This window comes from Sciurus vulgaris (assembly GCF_902686455.1).
Source record: "Sciurus vulgaris genome assembly, chromosome: 9".
Taxonomy (NCBI): Eukaryota; Metazoa; Chordata; class Mammalia; order Rodentia; family Sciuridae; genus Sciurus; species Sciurus vulgaris.
This window is the reverse complement of record NC_136469.1, coordinates 6,525,982-6,540,655: the sequence shown is the minus strand read 5'-3', so window position 1 is coordinate 6,540,655 and position 14,674 is coordinate 6,525,982. Positions and strand designations below refer to the sequence as shown.

The 14,674-nt window shown below is 43.9% G+C and overlaps 1 protein-coding gene across 1 annotated transcript in view; it reads right to left on the bottom strand.

Annotated features, from left to right (window-relative positions):
- Positions 1–14,674, bottom strand: part of FAT4 (FAT atypical cadherin 4) — a 160,816-nt gene that overhangs the window by 30,783 nt on the left and 115,359 nt on the right. Inside the window, exons 8-9 of the mRNA XM_079153527.1 lie at positions 7,181–7,431; positions 948–5,297 (exon numbers count right to left, since the gene is read on the bottom strand). Of these exons, the coding sequence (XP_079009653.1) occupies positions 948–5,297; positions 7,181–7,431 (4,601 nt within the window). The remainder of the gene's footprint in view (positions 1–947; positions 5,298–7,180; positions 7,432–14,674) is intronic.

Here is a 14,674-nt window from a genome sequence, read left to right as displayed (position 1 = left end):
CTCCTTTGAAGGGATTCCAACTGCTGATCACCTAATAGACAGAAGGAAGGAGAGATGCTAATGGTGCTGGAAATGAATAGCTAGCTAGATAGATGGCCACATGGATGGATGGATGGATGGATGGATGGATGGATGGATGAACAGACAGATAGATGACTAGACAGATGGATGGATAGACACATAAGACAGAAACACATGGACATTACATTCTACCAGGGTGCTAAAAATGAGCTGAACAAATCTGCTGCTTCATGTTTAATACTACTTCTAAACATCAAGCTCCAGTGGGGTGTCTTTCTCTTCTGGCTCACCTGAGAAATCAGCCAATTATGCCTTCTACTCCATTACTGGAAAATAATAAGCCATTTTAATCTTAATCTTAAAACATGACTTTTACTGTATTCTCCTCACAGTGTGGATCACATTTCAGTAATAATTATGATGATTTTAAAAGGTCATAGACTCATGATGATAAAACATAATGACTAACAATTATTTAGGAAACAAAATGTCCCAGGTCTTACGTTTTATATATACTTTGTCCTTGAAAATTTATGACACTCTTTTAGAAAGATGCTTTCTTTCCATTCTTGTAAGAGACACTGGGCAGACTAACTTTTGTTAAGCTCTGGAATTCACTGTGTAGACTCGACACTGCTACAAATTATCTGGATCACCTTCAAAAACTCACTTAACTTCTCTCTTCTTTGACTTTCCTGACTACAAAAATTGGGAACTATCCCTACCAGGTAGGTTTTCTTGCAAGAAGTCAATAAAATACACGTTAAGTGTTCGGAACAGAGTCTGACCAACAGCAAAAGCTTAAAAACGCCTGTTAGGATCATGTTCATTTTTATGAGAAGACATTTAAAGTGACAAGATCTGGAACGTTCCTTATACCTGACACAGCCGAAGACTTAAGGGGGAAAGGTGAAGCGCCGTCCTACCTGTGTATCCCGTTTTGCAGACGCAGGTGAAGCCCCCTGGGAAGTTCTGGCAGACGGCGCCATTCTTGCAAGGACTCGGGAGGCACTCGTTGATGTCCCTCTCGCAGGCCCTCCCAGTGAAGCCCTCCAGGCAGCTGCAGGAGAACCCCCCCACCAGGTTGTGACAGGTGCCACCATTGTGGCAAGGGGCTGGCAGGCACTCGTCCACATCCACCTCGCACCAGCTGCCAGCGTATCCGGGCAGACACCTGCAGAGGAAGGGCTGCAGAGGCTGGTTGGCCACCAAGATGACGGGCAGGCTCTCCTGGCTCCTGAGCGCGGGGCCCACGGCCAGTCTTCTCAGGCAGCTCCCTCCGTTCTGGCAGGGCCCGTGCCTGCAGGGATCGTGGTCCACAGATTCCACCTTCACGCCACTCTGCCGCAGCAGGACCTCCTTGATGCTCTCAAAGAAGGTGGCCACGCCGCTGGGATTCACGTACTGATTGGCATTTCGCTTCACGGCTGCCAATAGAAACGTCCGGTTGTTGTCCTCGTAGGCCCCGTAGAGCTGCACGGCCGTGCCCAGGCCGGTCAGCTGTGAGCTGGCGATGCGCAGGAAGTGAAGGTAGTGGTTGGTCAGGAAGTCCTTCACCGACGGCACGCCCACACGGAGCAGGATGCTGTTGTCCACGGTGGCATTGGAGAAGCCCGCAAAGAAGACTCGGATGTTGCTGGTGACGGCGCTGTGCATACCGTCGCTGCTGAGGACCGTCAGGTCGAACGTGCCATCTGTGGACCTGGGCTGGGAACTCAGGTCGCAAGTGCCCCCGGGGATACTGAAGAGGCTGGTGACCCCAGAAGTAAGGGAGCAGTGGAAGGTGTCCAACACATCAGGGTCCTGGGGCTTCACAGAGCCTAAAATGCCACCAGGGAACAAGTTGCCATAATAATGAACAAATATCTCCACTGTGCGCGACTGTGAAGGGTTGTCATTTTGGTCAATGACCGAGATGTGCACCGTGCCCGTGGAAGACATCTGAGGAACCCCAGAGTCCCTGGTGACCACAGACAGATAGAAGTCCGCAATCTGCTCCCTGTCAATCTCTCTGGTGGTGCTCAGGACCCCAGCAGTGTTGAGACTGAAGTAGTTGGTGGCAGGACCTGTGCTGAGCAGGTAGTAGGTGAAAGGGCCCTGATTGGGAGGGAGGTCGGGGTCAGTGGACTGCAGGGTCATCACCAGGGTCCCAGGGCGCTTGTTTTCCATAACCTCTCCTTCACTGAGGGTCAGCATGGGCCCGTTGTCATTTATGTCCTCCAGCGTGACGAGCAAGGAGGCACTTCCTGTGGCCGGGGGTGTCCCTGAGTCAACAGCCAGCACCGTGAGGTTGTAGACGGGCAGGGACTCTCGGTCTAACTCGGCCGTGACTGTGACCTGTCCTGTCTGAGGATTGATGGAAAAGGCACCGTTTTCATTCCCTGAGCCGATGAAATAAGAAAACCTGCTCCAGCCGGCGATGGAGTCAGAGTCAAAGGCGCTGACGAAGGTCACGTGCGTTCCCGTGGGCACCCCTTCACTGATCTGAACGCGGTAGGTGCTGAGGCTGAACACGGGAGGGTCGTTGGCATCAAGCACGGTGACATTCACAGTGACCTCATCTATGTCTGCACCCCTGATACTGCCGAAGTTCTTGGCCAACACCTTCAAGGACACCCTCTCTTCCTTTTCTCTATCAAGAGGTCCAGAGACATAAATCTGCCCAGTCCTCTTATTGATCTCAAAACCCTTCTTCCGACTGTTACCAAAAATCAAGTAGTGTACCTCCCCATCAGTGCCCATGTCCCGGTCACTGGCAAACACTTCCCCCACAATAGTCCCCTTGGGAGCGGCTTCTGAGATTTCAAAGTAGTAAAGCTTGGAAACAAAGCGAGGCACGTATTCATTTGTCCCCTTCAGCTGGACGTTGACCGTGGCGAAGCTGCACCTTTCCTCATCCGGGACGTTGAAGGCTTTCACAGTGAGGTGGTAGCTCTGCTTGGTTTCAAAATCCAAGAAGCCCTGAGTGGTAATGACCCCCGTGTTGGGGTCAATGACAAAGAGGTCACTGTCAGAGGACTGCACGGTGTAGGCCACCACAGCATTGGCCCCGGAGTCTGCATCTGTGGCATTGAGGTGGATGACCGTGGTCCCGCTGGGTGCATTTTCCAGGACAGTGGGGAAGTACTCGTCAGGAAGGAACACCGGGGAATTGTCATTCACGTCCACCACGTTCACAGTCACGCTGCAGTACCCCGTCCGCGCCACCCAGCCTCCGTCCGTAGCGCTGATGGTCAGTTCGTGTTTCTGGCACAGTTCGTAATCGAGAGCTTTGGCCAGAGTCAGCACACCTGTGGAGGAATTGATGGCAAAGGTGCCGTGCTCGTTCCCCGAGGAGATGCCGTACCTGATCATTCCATTCATGGCTGCGTCTCGGTCTCTTGCAGAAACTGTTCTGATGACGGCCCCGATCCTGTGGCTCTCGGGGATGGTCGCACTCATGTGACTTTGAGAAAATTCGGGCGTGTGATAGTTTTCCTCAGTGACGGTTATTTGAACAGTGGCTTGGGAAGAGAGTGGAGGGTTTCCTTTATCCTTCGCGACGACGGTGATCAAAAAGTTTTGATTCAAGTCAGAAATCAGGGAAGATGCTACTGAAATCCACCCTGTGTCATTGTCCAACTGAAATCTGCCTAAATGACTTTCATTAGGAATGAAGTACTCCACTTCAGAATTCAACCCAAAGTCTTTGTCATCTACTGCAGTTACTTTGATCAGCTTTGTACCAACTTTAACATTTTTGGTGACGGGAGTAAAGTACTTATTTTTAAGAAATTGAGGTGGGTTGTCATTACTGTCCACTGTGTTGATGGTGACGGTTGTCTCACTCAGTAGTGGGGGATCACCTCGGTCTGAAGACGTCACTATGAAACTATGCCTGTTGATGTTCACGTTGCTGAAGCCACTGATGTTCTGGTATTTTAGGACCTGCTTATTGAAAATTTCTCCAGTGGTGGCATTAATCCTAAAGTACTCGGACTGAGACTTTATAAAATAAAACACCTGTCCATTTGGTCCCTCATCAGGATCTGTGGCAGATACCTGAGTCACTTTAGAGCCGATCTCAGGAAGTTCAGGGCAGTCCAAATAATAGGAGGGTCGGCTAAACCTTGGAGCATTGTCATTGATATCTGTGACGAATATTGTGACATCTGTACTGACGGTCCACCCAGAATCATGTGCAGAGACGCGGATTCTGTAGCGGTCTGTGTCCTCCCTGTTTAAAGGTCTGCTGATGACGATATCTCCTGTGCTGGGGTTAATGGTGAATGGGAGGCTTGTGTCCATTATGGAATATCTACTAATTGCATTTACACCGATGTCCTCATCAGAGGTGGTGACACGTGTCACTGTGTATCCTAAGGGGGAGTTTTCTGGAATGTGGGCACTGAATATTTGAGAAAACCGAGGGGCATTATCATTTTCATCTAGAACATTGATGATGACTTTCACTGAGGCACTCTGGGAAGGAGACCCTTTGTCCGAAGATTTTATGGTGAGCACATACTGAGAGACTTTTTCTCTGTCTAAAGGTCGAATACTTCTAATTTCACCAGTAGCATGATTGATGCTGAAACTGTTCTCTTGGTTGCCATTGACAATTTCATAATCTAGCTGTCCATTTGGCCCACTGTCCTTGTCCACAGCTGAAACGGTAAGTATTTTCCGAGGAGAAAGGTTTTCTAATATTTCAGATACAAATGGATCTTCTTTAAAAATTGGGGAATTATCATTGACATCTAACACAGTTATATCAAGTTTCTCATAAGAAGAGAAAGGAGGGAAACCTCCATCTCTTGCCTCTATCCACACGACATATTTTTGTATTTTCTCAAAATCTAAAGGTTGGCTAATGGACACCTGTCCTGTTAATTGGTCAATCTGAAAAGTGTTGCCAAGATTTCCACTGGCAATGTAGTAGGACAAAGTTTCTCCTCTCAAAGAGGACCCCGTGACGGCAGTGACCAGAGTGCCCGCTGGCTGGTTCTCAGGGAACATGAATGTCTGCTCTTTGGCTCTGACTTTAGGGAAATCTGCCTTGTTCACAAATCTGACAGTCACTGTAGTTGAATCTGTCTTTGGAAAGGGACCACCATCCTTCACGTGTACGGAGAACGTCACTTCCGAGGCACCATTTAGTGGTCCGGCTGCCATGATAGCTCCCCTCAGTGGGTCTATATGAAATTTTTCAGAATTTCTACCCGAAAGAGAATAGTGCAGCTCAGAATTGGGCCCAATATCAGCATCTGTGACTGTAACCGCAAAGACAAAGGAACCTAGAAAAGAGGGAGTTTATAGTTAGAATCATGTGTAACCCAAATAAAATACTTGGTAATAGGTTAATGCATATAGCACACTACATTGATCTGACTTCTTTTGATTACTGGAGAGAAAACATGTTTCCTCAATTTATCTGAAGTTCCCCAGCCAAATCTGCTTAATGTTAATGTTCTTGCTAAAACCCATCCAGTCAGGTGGATTAATATTTTCCAATGTGCCTTTGAGAGAAGTACAGGGAAGAGAACTGGATACTCATTCGGAATCATCGTTTCTAGGAGAAAAATCTGTATGTAATACAACATTCCAAAGAACACAGTAACATGTGTGTTCTGCAAAGAGCTGTGCTTCTACTCAATGAGAAAACATCATTGCTCTGCTATGTCATAAAACACCATTGAATTACTACATATGCGATCTTGTCAACAAAAGTTATATGTTTTTAAAAATTACCGTTGATTCATTATACCAAGAGTTTCATGGCAAAATTCTTTTTATCTGTGAGCTACTATTACATGGACATAAAAGAGTGTATATATAGGCATAAATAAAATAATTATAATGTAATATGAAATAAGAACTGAGTAAGGATGGGCTCAATTTGGATTCCAAAATTCGGTGCTTGGAATAAGTGCCAACAGAACAGATTGTAGTAGTAAGATGCAGAAAAACTTCCATAAGGACATTTTTTTTCCAATACGCTCATTCAGAAATCCTTCCCAAACAGTCCTACAGAAGAGTTTGTGACAAAAGTAATAAGTCTTTTATAAGAAGAAAAACAAGTGACTCCTATTAATTATAGTAAGTCTAATGAGGAAAAGATGCATAAGCATACCTCATTTTGCATGGAAGATGTGGTCCTGCCCCGCTACACATTGGACATGATTAGAAACATGCCTGCCAGCATCATTTCAGCAAAAGACCTTCATCAGGGATTTATGATTTGGATTTTTACATGTCTTTTTGATAAAATGTTGGCACATACATTTATGGATTTTACACTTTCAATTGGTATCAATTAGACATTCTGAAGTTTACAGAAGATCAAAGATCACTAAGAGGAGGAATATTGAATCCATTTATTTTTTTTCTTATAATTAAAAATATTTTAAAGCAAGGAAAATTAAATTATAAGCTGTATTTGTGTGTATTCCTTTTTGAAACTCATCTAAAAACAATCAGAAGAGACATAAGATTTGTGCAATTCTTAAGATAATAGGCCATTCTTTATCAATAATAAATAACACTAAATTAAATTGAGAAGATATGCAGATGAATGAGTGCCTACTATCAAGTTGGAAGTGACCCATAACCAGCTCTACAAGCTGAGTGTCTGACGGACTTCCATCCAGCAAGAACGACATAGAAATAAATACTACTTAGAATCATTTACTCATAGATATTTCTTAAAATGTTTTGAAGATTTGAAGCAAAATATTTATTTCCAACCAATAACTGTATTTGAATGCCTATGATCTCCCAGATAAAGTTTCAAGTTCTGAGAATGTGATGTGAAAACCAGAGACAATGTCCCTCCTCTCAGGAAACTCACACACTAACCACAGCTTAGGGAAGACACCCCTGGTGAAAGAATTCATCTCACTTGTTTACAGTGTTCCAGGGATATAAGAAATAGCAACAGGAAAGATGTAGCAGTTATAAAATCCTATACACAACTGGTCTGGAAAAAGGAGTTAATTTACAGAATTCAAATTTTCCTCAATTTCACTGGGCTAAACAACCTAATTTTAGATGATTTGCAACACGAGGCGATATCAGAAATACACATATATGTATATAAATAACACAAATGCATTCCCAGGAAACATCCGCTGTACTGTTTGCATGAGTCCATGTGAACAGTCAGTGTTGGACCGATTACCTGGAAGTGCCGGGGACGGGATGTGTGTGACATATGGGTGATGTTGGAATCTTGGTGGATTGTCATTGACATCTGTCACGGTGACGAGCACACTGGTGGAGCTGGACAGAGCCTCGGGGGAGCCAGCATCACTGGAGACCACTATCAAAGTGTAGTTATCTTTTGTCTCCCTGTCTAGCAACGCGCTTGTGATGATCTGTCCTGTGGATGGGTTGATGGTGAACTGCGAGTTTCCACCAACGATGCTGTAGCTAGAGTGAGATAGAGACAGGCTCGTGAGTTTTAGTGACAATGCTGTAGCATCTTACTGTAATTTAAGGACTAAGGCAGAAACACAGGAAAATGCATTTCAAGTAAGACTGTGTAATAATGAAGGAATATAGCTAGAAGGTAAACTTTTCAGATCTTACGTGAACATCACATTGAAAAATCTTTCTCATGCAATATCCAATGATCTCAAGGAGATCTCTGCACAGTTTCTAGGACTCTCAAACCATGCAAACCCACAAAAAGAACCCAGAACTCTTCTGTGTCTTAAGTAAATGAGACCGAAAGTGTAAGGGTGGTGTGTCGTGCTGGACTGAGTGGTCAGGATCACAAATGAATATTTTAAAAATCAGCTTAAAATTCTTTTTCTGCTCTATGCCATGATAAAGGACAGAAAACCAGTCTCAGAGCTTGTTCTTTAAAGACAAAACACTGTCAAACACACGCTCGCTCTCCAGACAACGGGATGCTGCCTGTTCACACAGCGCCCTTCCCGGTGGCCCGACCCCTCCTGTCATTCCTCATATGGCCATGTTCCTTTCCTCAGGACAGGCACGACATCTTCATGGATAGTTTGATGCTAACCAGGTTGGTTCCAAGGCAGGACTTTCCACTGAGAACAGCCCCTCTCTTCCTTCTGCGGAGTGAAGCCATCTGCACACATTGCTGGTGCTGCCTGGGGTCCCAGAGATCTGTCAAGGGAAGCAGCTCAGCTCGAAGGCTCAGAAAACAACTGTCGTCTACAAATCTCCCAGTTGGAGGGTAGCAAGAGAATAGATGTCTTTCAACATTTTCCTTTTATACCAACACGGACAGATGCTTACTGGAGTCGTGTTTCTATGGCTTGTGTTCATATAAACAAAGCCAAAGGAAATGTCTGATAGAAACCCCACAAGGAAAAAACACCTTGAAGCCAGTGTGTGTACGTTCGTCCTGCTATGCATGGTTTAAAACAAATATTTTGGCATTGTATCCTATTTTAGTGAAATAATAAATCATTTATGGTTGATATTTAAAGAATAAAAATCCTATAAAATTATAACAAGAATAAAGAAGAAATTCAGTTGACAAATGACTTTGGTATTGATAAAGTATTGGTATTGCTCAGATTTTTAACATATTTTGACACAACCACACATCAGAATCAAGACTGAAAACAGGACTCACTGTATATTTTGGACCAGAAACAATGCCTTATAAAGTTTAGTCACTGAAGTAAATAGTGAGTGTTATCCGTTCCCTATATCAAAAAAAAAAAAAAAAAAAAAATCAGTTTTCCATAGATGAGGTTTTTAGGAATTGAAGACTCATAAAATACTCAAAATAGCTTTCCTTTTTGAGGAAGTTTGTAGGAATCTAGATTATGAGAAGTGTGTGATTTTACTTTGGAAACCTCCTTGCTATGGTTGCATGTAGAAATTACCCAATAATTTAATAACAAAAAGAAGCAATTCATACTGCCATGAGCTTTCTTAACAACTGTATGTCAACAGAGATCATGGTTCAATCAAGGATTTGCTCCCTCAAATAGTCACAAATTAAAATAAACCACCCATGATGGAAATGAGTGTGAATTGGGATCTGGGTGTTTTCTATACAGCAACAGGAGGCATCGGGCAGGAGCAAGGTGTGGAAAGGCAAAGGCAGCATCTGCCCAGGCTTAGCGGAATAAGAAAGGAGCGTCACACTGAGAACGTGTATGCAGTATATTATGCTGTTGTGCATGCGAGTGCCCATAGCTGTCTGTTTAAGAGTAGGTAATAGAGTCAGTATTTTTTTGAAAATTAAAGCATAAATTGTCATATTAATATGTGATTTTTTTCTAGACTTTGTTAAGTTCAAAAATGCATGAGAAGTGTATTTTGAATATGAGATTCTGTAATGCCACATGCATACAAATTTGTACATCTAGGATAAAAAGAGAAGAAAGGCAAGCAGCTCTATAAATAGACTGCGGAGATACAGGTGCCCAGTTTTTGGCGAGCTCTCTTGTTTGAGACTTTTCTGTTCTCATTCCTCACAGAGCTCTTTCCTGCTCTGTAGTCCATATGGAATCTGTAGAAGGTTTCAACTTCATTTGATTGGGTCTTGTTCCGTCTTCTGAACAGTTAAACATCTCAGCTGTTCTTTAAATATCCAGGCGTGTGACCAACTTCTCAGTATGTACTGAACACTCTGCTGGGCTATTTACACATCCTGCCACTTAAAACTCAAAACACCCCTATTGGTTTGGTTTTCTTGGTAGGTTTTTTAATAGATGAAGAGTCTGAATGTAAAGGAGATTAAAATAGTTACACAAAGAAACTCACAACCTGTAAATGGTAGATCTGGAGTTTTAACTTCTGTCTTGTAATTTCAACATGCTCTTCTTCCATCATGTTGGAATATAAAGAAGGTAACGTTCAACAGAGGGAATGTAGTGAGAGCAAAACACACCACATCTGGTAGCAAAATCCCAAAAGAACTCTTTCAAGGTTTGTCAAGGTAGTCTGGTTGCACTGATTTAATTCGAAGAGAACCAACAAGTGTAATACTATATTTTATCACAATATCATCGCAGGCCTTATGCCAAGTTTTTGCAAAAAGTGGGCTGTGACCATCATGTGAAGTTTTTCTTTGATTGTGCTATTAGGATGCACAAGATACTTTTGAAGTTGCATTAACGTGATGGCGATGATTATGCAGTGACGTGTGGTGATTTTTCGATTTGATGATAAGAAATCACTGCTTCATATTATTTTCACAACCTGAGATCATCGTTCTCTGAACTCTGAACTTATTGTGATGCATTTGCAAAACCAAAATGTCTCTACATGACACTTTAGTCTTCTCTTCTCCTTGAGGTCCATGAAAGGCATATGGCACTATGCTGGATTGTGGGCAAATACGATTATTTAGCAGCAGCTGAGAGATTGGACTTCAGAACCGTCCACTTGGACATGAGTGTCAACCTCACCAATGACCCTAAATTCATGATTTCTTTATTAAAATTATTTATTTATTTTTTAATGTTTTACAGGCTTATTTTGATTCATTGTACACAAATGGGGTACATCATTTTGTTTCTATGGTTGTGCATGATGTCAGTTCATACCATCCATGTAATCATACATGTACATAGGGTAATGATGTCTGTATCATTCCACCATCTTTCATACCCCCCTCCCTCTCATTTCCCTCTGCATAATCTAAAGTTCCTCCATTCTTCTCTCATTCCACCACCCACTCCCATTATATATCATCATACACTTATCAGGGAAAACAGTCAGCCTTTGGTTTTTTGGGATTGGCTTATTTCACTTAGCATGATATTCTCTGAATCCATCCATTTATTTTCAAATGTCATAATGTTTTTCTTCTTTATGACTGAATAATATTCCATTGTGTATATATACCACAGTTTTTTATCCATTCATCTGCTGAAAGGCATCGAGATTTCTTTACCTGTATAAACCTTCTTTCTTTGTCTACAAAGTGGTGGTCACTGTATTTGTTTGCTTAGTGGTTATGACTATTAAGTGGAATTCTGTGTGAAAAGCACCTGACATGGTCGTTGACACAGTAAAGCCCTCAAAGGCCCATGTTTACATACATTATAGAACATGTATACACATACAATTACAACATGTTGATCTAGCACATTCCCTCTATGGAACATGGGTACACATACGATTATAAAATGTCAATCCAGCACATATAGTCCATCCTATTTCATGATAGAGAAGAAGGAAGGGTAGGACTCGAGAGTGCATGGTGTTTATGATGCCAACAGAACTCCAGGTAGAACACATTTACCAGACAGTTCTAAATAGGATGGAAGCCCTGGGGTGGAGTCAGTGTTGACAGTACAGATCTGGAGGTCTCCTGCAGAGACACGGAGGTTCTAGCCATGGCGATGAAGCTCCCGCACTCGCTCGCACACACATACGTGGATAAAGGAAAAAGAACAGAGGAAAAATGTTGTGGGGAGTATTTGATTACTAAGATCCTCAAATGGGTAGGCGGACTGAAAAACCGACGTGAATAAGTAAGTAAAGAATCCTAGTTTGAAGTTTCCATCCAAAATGAAAAAACATTATGCAGAAAAGAAATGCAAAACAAGGCAGAAGGTTACAGTGCTGTGAAATTGTGCAGTGCTGGTCTCGGTGAGCAGAAGACACAGACACTTTTGACTGCAGTGGTAAAATAAGGCCCTCCCTGGAGAAGATGGTCTCACAATACTGATGAGGGGAGAAGAGGTTCTAGGCTAGCAGCTGGCAAACCCTTTCTGAGGAGGTGAAGGTTTCAGGATGGCTCTTGCAATACACGGCGCACTGCAGGGCAAAGTGGCCCCAGAGAGCTCGCCCACGGATGGGCACAGCTGAGTTCCAACAGGCTTTACCTACAGGCTGATGCGGGGCCAGACCAGCTGTGGGCCAGTCTGCCTAGCCCTGGTCTCCACTGGGGAAGGACGTGAACACAGCTGTGAAGCTCGGGAACTCTGATCCTGTCGCCAGGAGCAGAAAGTGATCCAGGGAAGGTGACGTTCTAGCTCTATGTTTGGGGTTTTGTGCAGAATAAATGGGAAGAAACTAGGACCATTTATGGAGTGACTGGACTATGGAGACTGGGCCTAATGTCACAGGCAAATTGGAAGGTGAAGGATCTTGAGGAGGCATGTCACTCACAGTTCAAGAGACCCAAGACCACGCCAACGGGTTCCTGTTATGGCCACGATCCTTTCAGCCCCCGACTCTTCCTTGGCTTCCTCCCGCTTATTCCCACAACACTGAGAGGAATCATTGTCAAACATGAGCTAGTCCTGTCACGGCCCTGCCGAAAACACATCCACTGTTTCTTCCACTGGCTGCAGACAGAAATCTCTGATCCCCTCCCAAGGTACACAGGGTGCCTCCCATCTGCCTCCCGCCATATTGAAAGGATTCGCTCCTCTGATGCCATGTTCTGTGTGACTCTCTGCTTTATGGCTGCTTTAGTCTTTGCCTAGAAAGTCTTTTTTTATTTGCCCATCAAAAACTTATCTTTCTAAAAATGATTAAAAACTAAAAGGTTCTATTGATTTTCATCAAGTAGCATTAATTATACTGTTCTGCCCATTCTGAGCTTAAACTTGTTACCAGGTGATACAAGTACGAGATCATGAATCTCTTCCTGGATTACACTGAGATCCAGTGCCCAACACCTCACAATTCAGCAAGGATTTTAACACACAGTGAAATCCACATAATTGCACAGTAGAGTGGAGTCCACCAAGTGGATGGATTAGAAACCAGAGTCAGGAAGTAAGTGCGTGTTTATGGTGACCGAGAGCCATGATGTAATTATGGACGAAACTGGGGTCTTGGCAGGAGGACTCGCAGAGGGGAATGGTGCCAGCCAGCGGCATTGTAATGAAAGCGGGAACCCAAGAAGGTGCTCACGGATGGAGCCAGGAGGGGGGTGACCTGAGCCACGGGCTGGAAGAGAGCAGCAAGGGGCTTTACCGAAAAAGGAAAAGCACTAAACCAAGAACGGAAATAAGAAAGTAAGGATTTGGGGCTACCCGGTGTTTATGATGCCCATAGAACCTCAGGTAGCTCACGTCTGTCAGAGAGTTAAAATATGATGGGAAACCGGGGGACAGTGTGGATAGTACAGATCTGGAGGTTTTCTACATAGAATTGATGGTTATAGCCATGGATCTCTCTCTCTCTCTCTCTCTCTCTCTCTCTCTCTCTAGAGAGAGAGAGAGAGAGAGAGAGAAAGAGAAAGAAAAATATGCTTGAGGAAAAAAAAAATGTGAAAATGTTTGACTTGCCCTGTTTGAGAAGGCGAGCTAGGTGTGGTCAGAGGTGCAGGGTGAGACATAAGAAATGGCATGTATGTAAACGTTGAGGAGGAAGAAAATGCCGAAAAAAGAAAGATGACCAAGTGCACAAACACGGCACAGAGCAGAGAAGAACCAGGACTCTGAGTCACTGGTCTTGGACAAATTTCAGCAGAGATTTCTGACGGAGCCTCTGTTAGTAAAGTAATGGAGGAGAAAATCAGACTGAAAGGTTCTGAGGAATAGATGGCCAGAGAAACCAGTGTGACGGTGAAACCCCGCTTCCGGGAGCGTCGAGGGTGGGAGGACGGGGGCCACTGAAGCACCTGTCGTAGCCTGTGCCGGACGCCGGCTGAGGATGACCACGCTGGGACTGAACCAGACGCGAGGACTAAAGGGACAGCGGCCCAGCGCTACCTTGGTGCTGCCCACGTCTCAACAGCTGTGCCAGAGACACGAGGATGTCCCCTGATCCCGCACACACCGCCTGGCACACACAGGTGCTCAGAAGTGTTCAGTTCTCACAAAATCAAAGCATAAATCTGTGTGTCTCTGTTCACCGTGCACATACTGAAGTTCAAAGCACTGAAATGACCTTTGTAAGTCGTGCTGGGCGGACAAAGTTGCAGGATTTCCATACGAGTGCTCGGTGCTCCCGTGGGGATGGCATTTCTATGTGTGAGGAGTGACCAGGGACCAGGAGCACTTGAAGACCAAGGAGAGAATGGCCATGACTGCTGACTTAGAGATCAGACAGAAACTGAATCGGGCGGGATTGAAAGCACAGGTCGAAGGGCTTGCCCTGGAACGCTGGCCCTGTCAGCTGGGTTTTGTGAGCTTCTCCAGTGTTGTGACATAAAATAACGCAAGTGATTGGAATGGAGGGAAGAGAGGGCTCATCTGTAAAGCTAGGTCTGGGAAGAAAGGAACGGGATCAAGGCCAGGAGGTAACAGGCTGGTTTACTAGAGGAAAAATACTAAAGATGAAATAAAATGGATAACTCATAATAAGTACACCACTGGTAGAAATGTGTAAGTGTGTGTTGGGTGGCTGGGTGTGCAAGAACGTGTCACCTTATAAAGAAAATTAACAAAGTATGAAACACAGCATGAGATACAAGAAAGCCCACTGGTTGATGAGTAGATAATTGATAGACGTAAGATTTAAATAGGCAATAGAATTAATACAATAGCTCTTTTGACCTGAAGAGAGATCCCATGACCCACAACAAAGAGTCATTAGTGCCTAATACCAAAATATATTGTATGCCTTTAAGACTTTGTCAAGCCAGAATAATAAGGTTTAGGTTATCATAAGTTTATCTCCAACTGTGACAATAGTGGGAAGGTAAGATATAATGAACTTGCAACTTGTCCTCTGGTGATTTAAGTCAATGTAATGATTTGTCTTCAAAAAATTA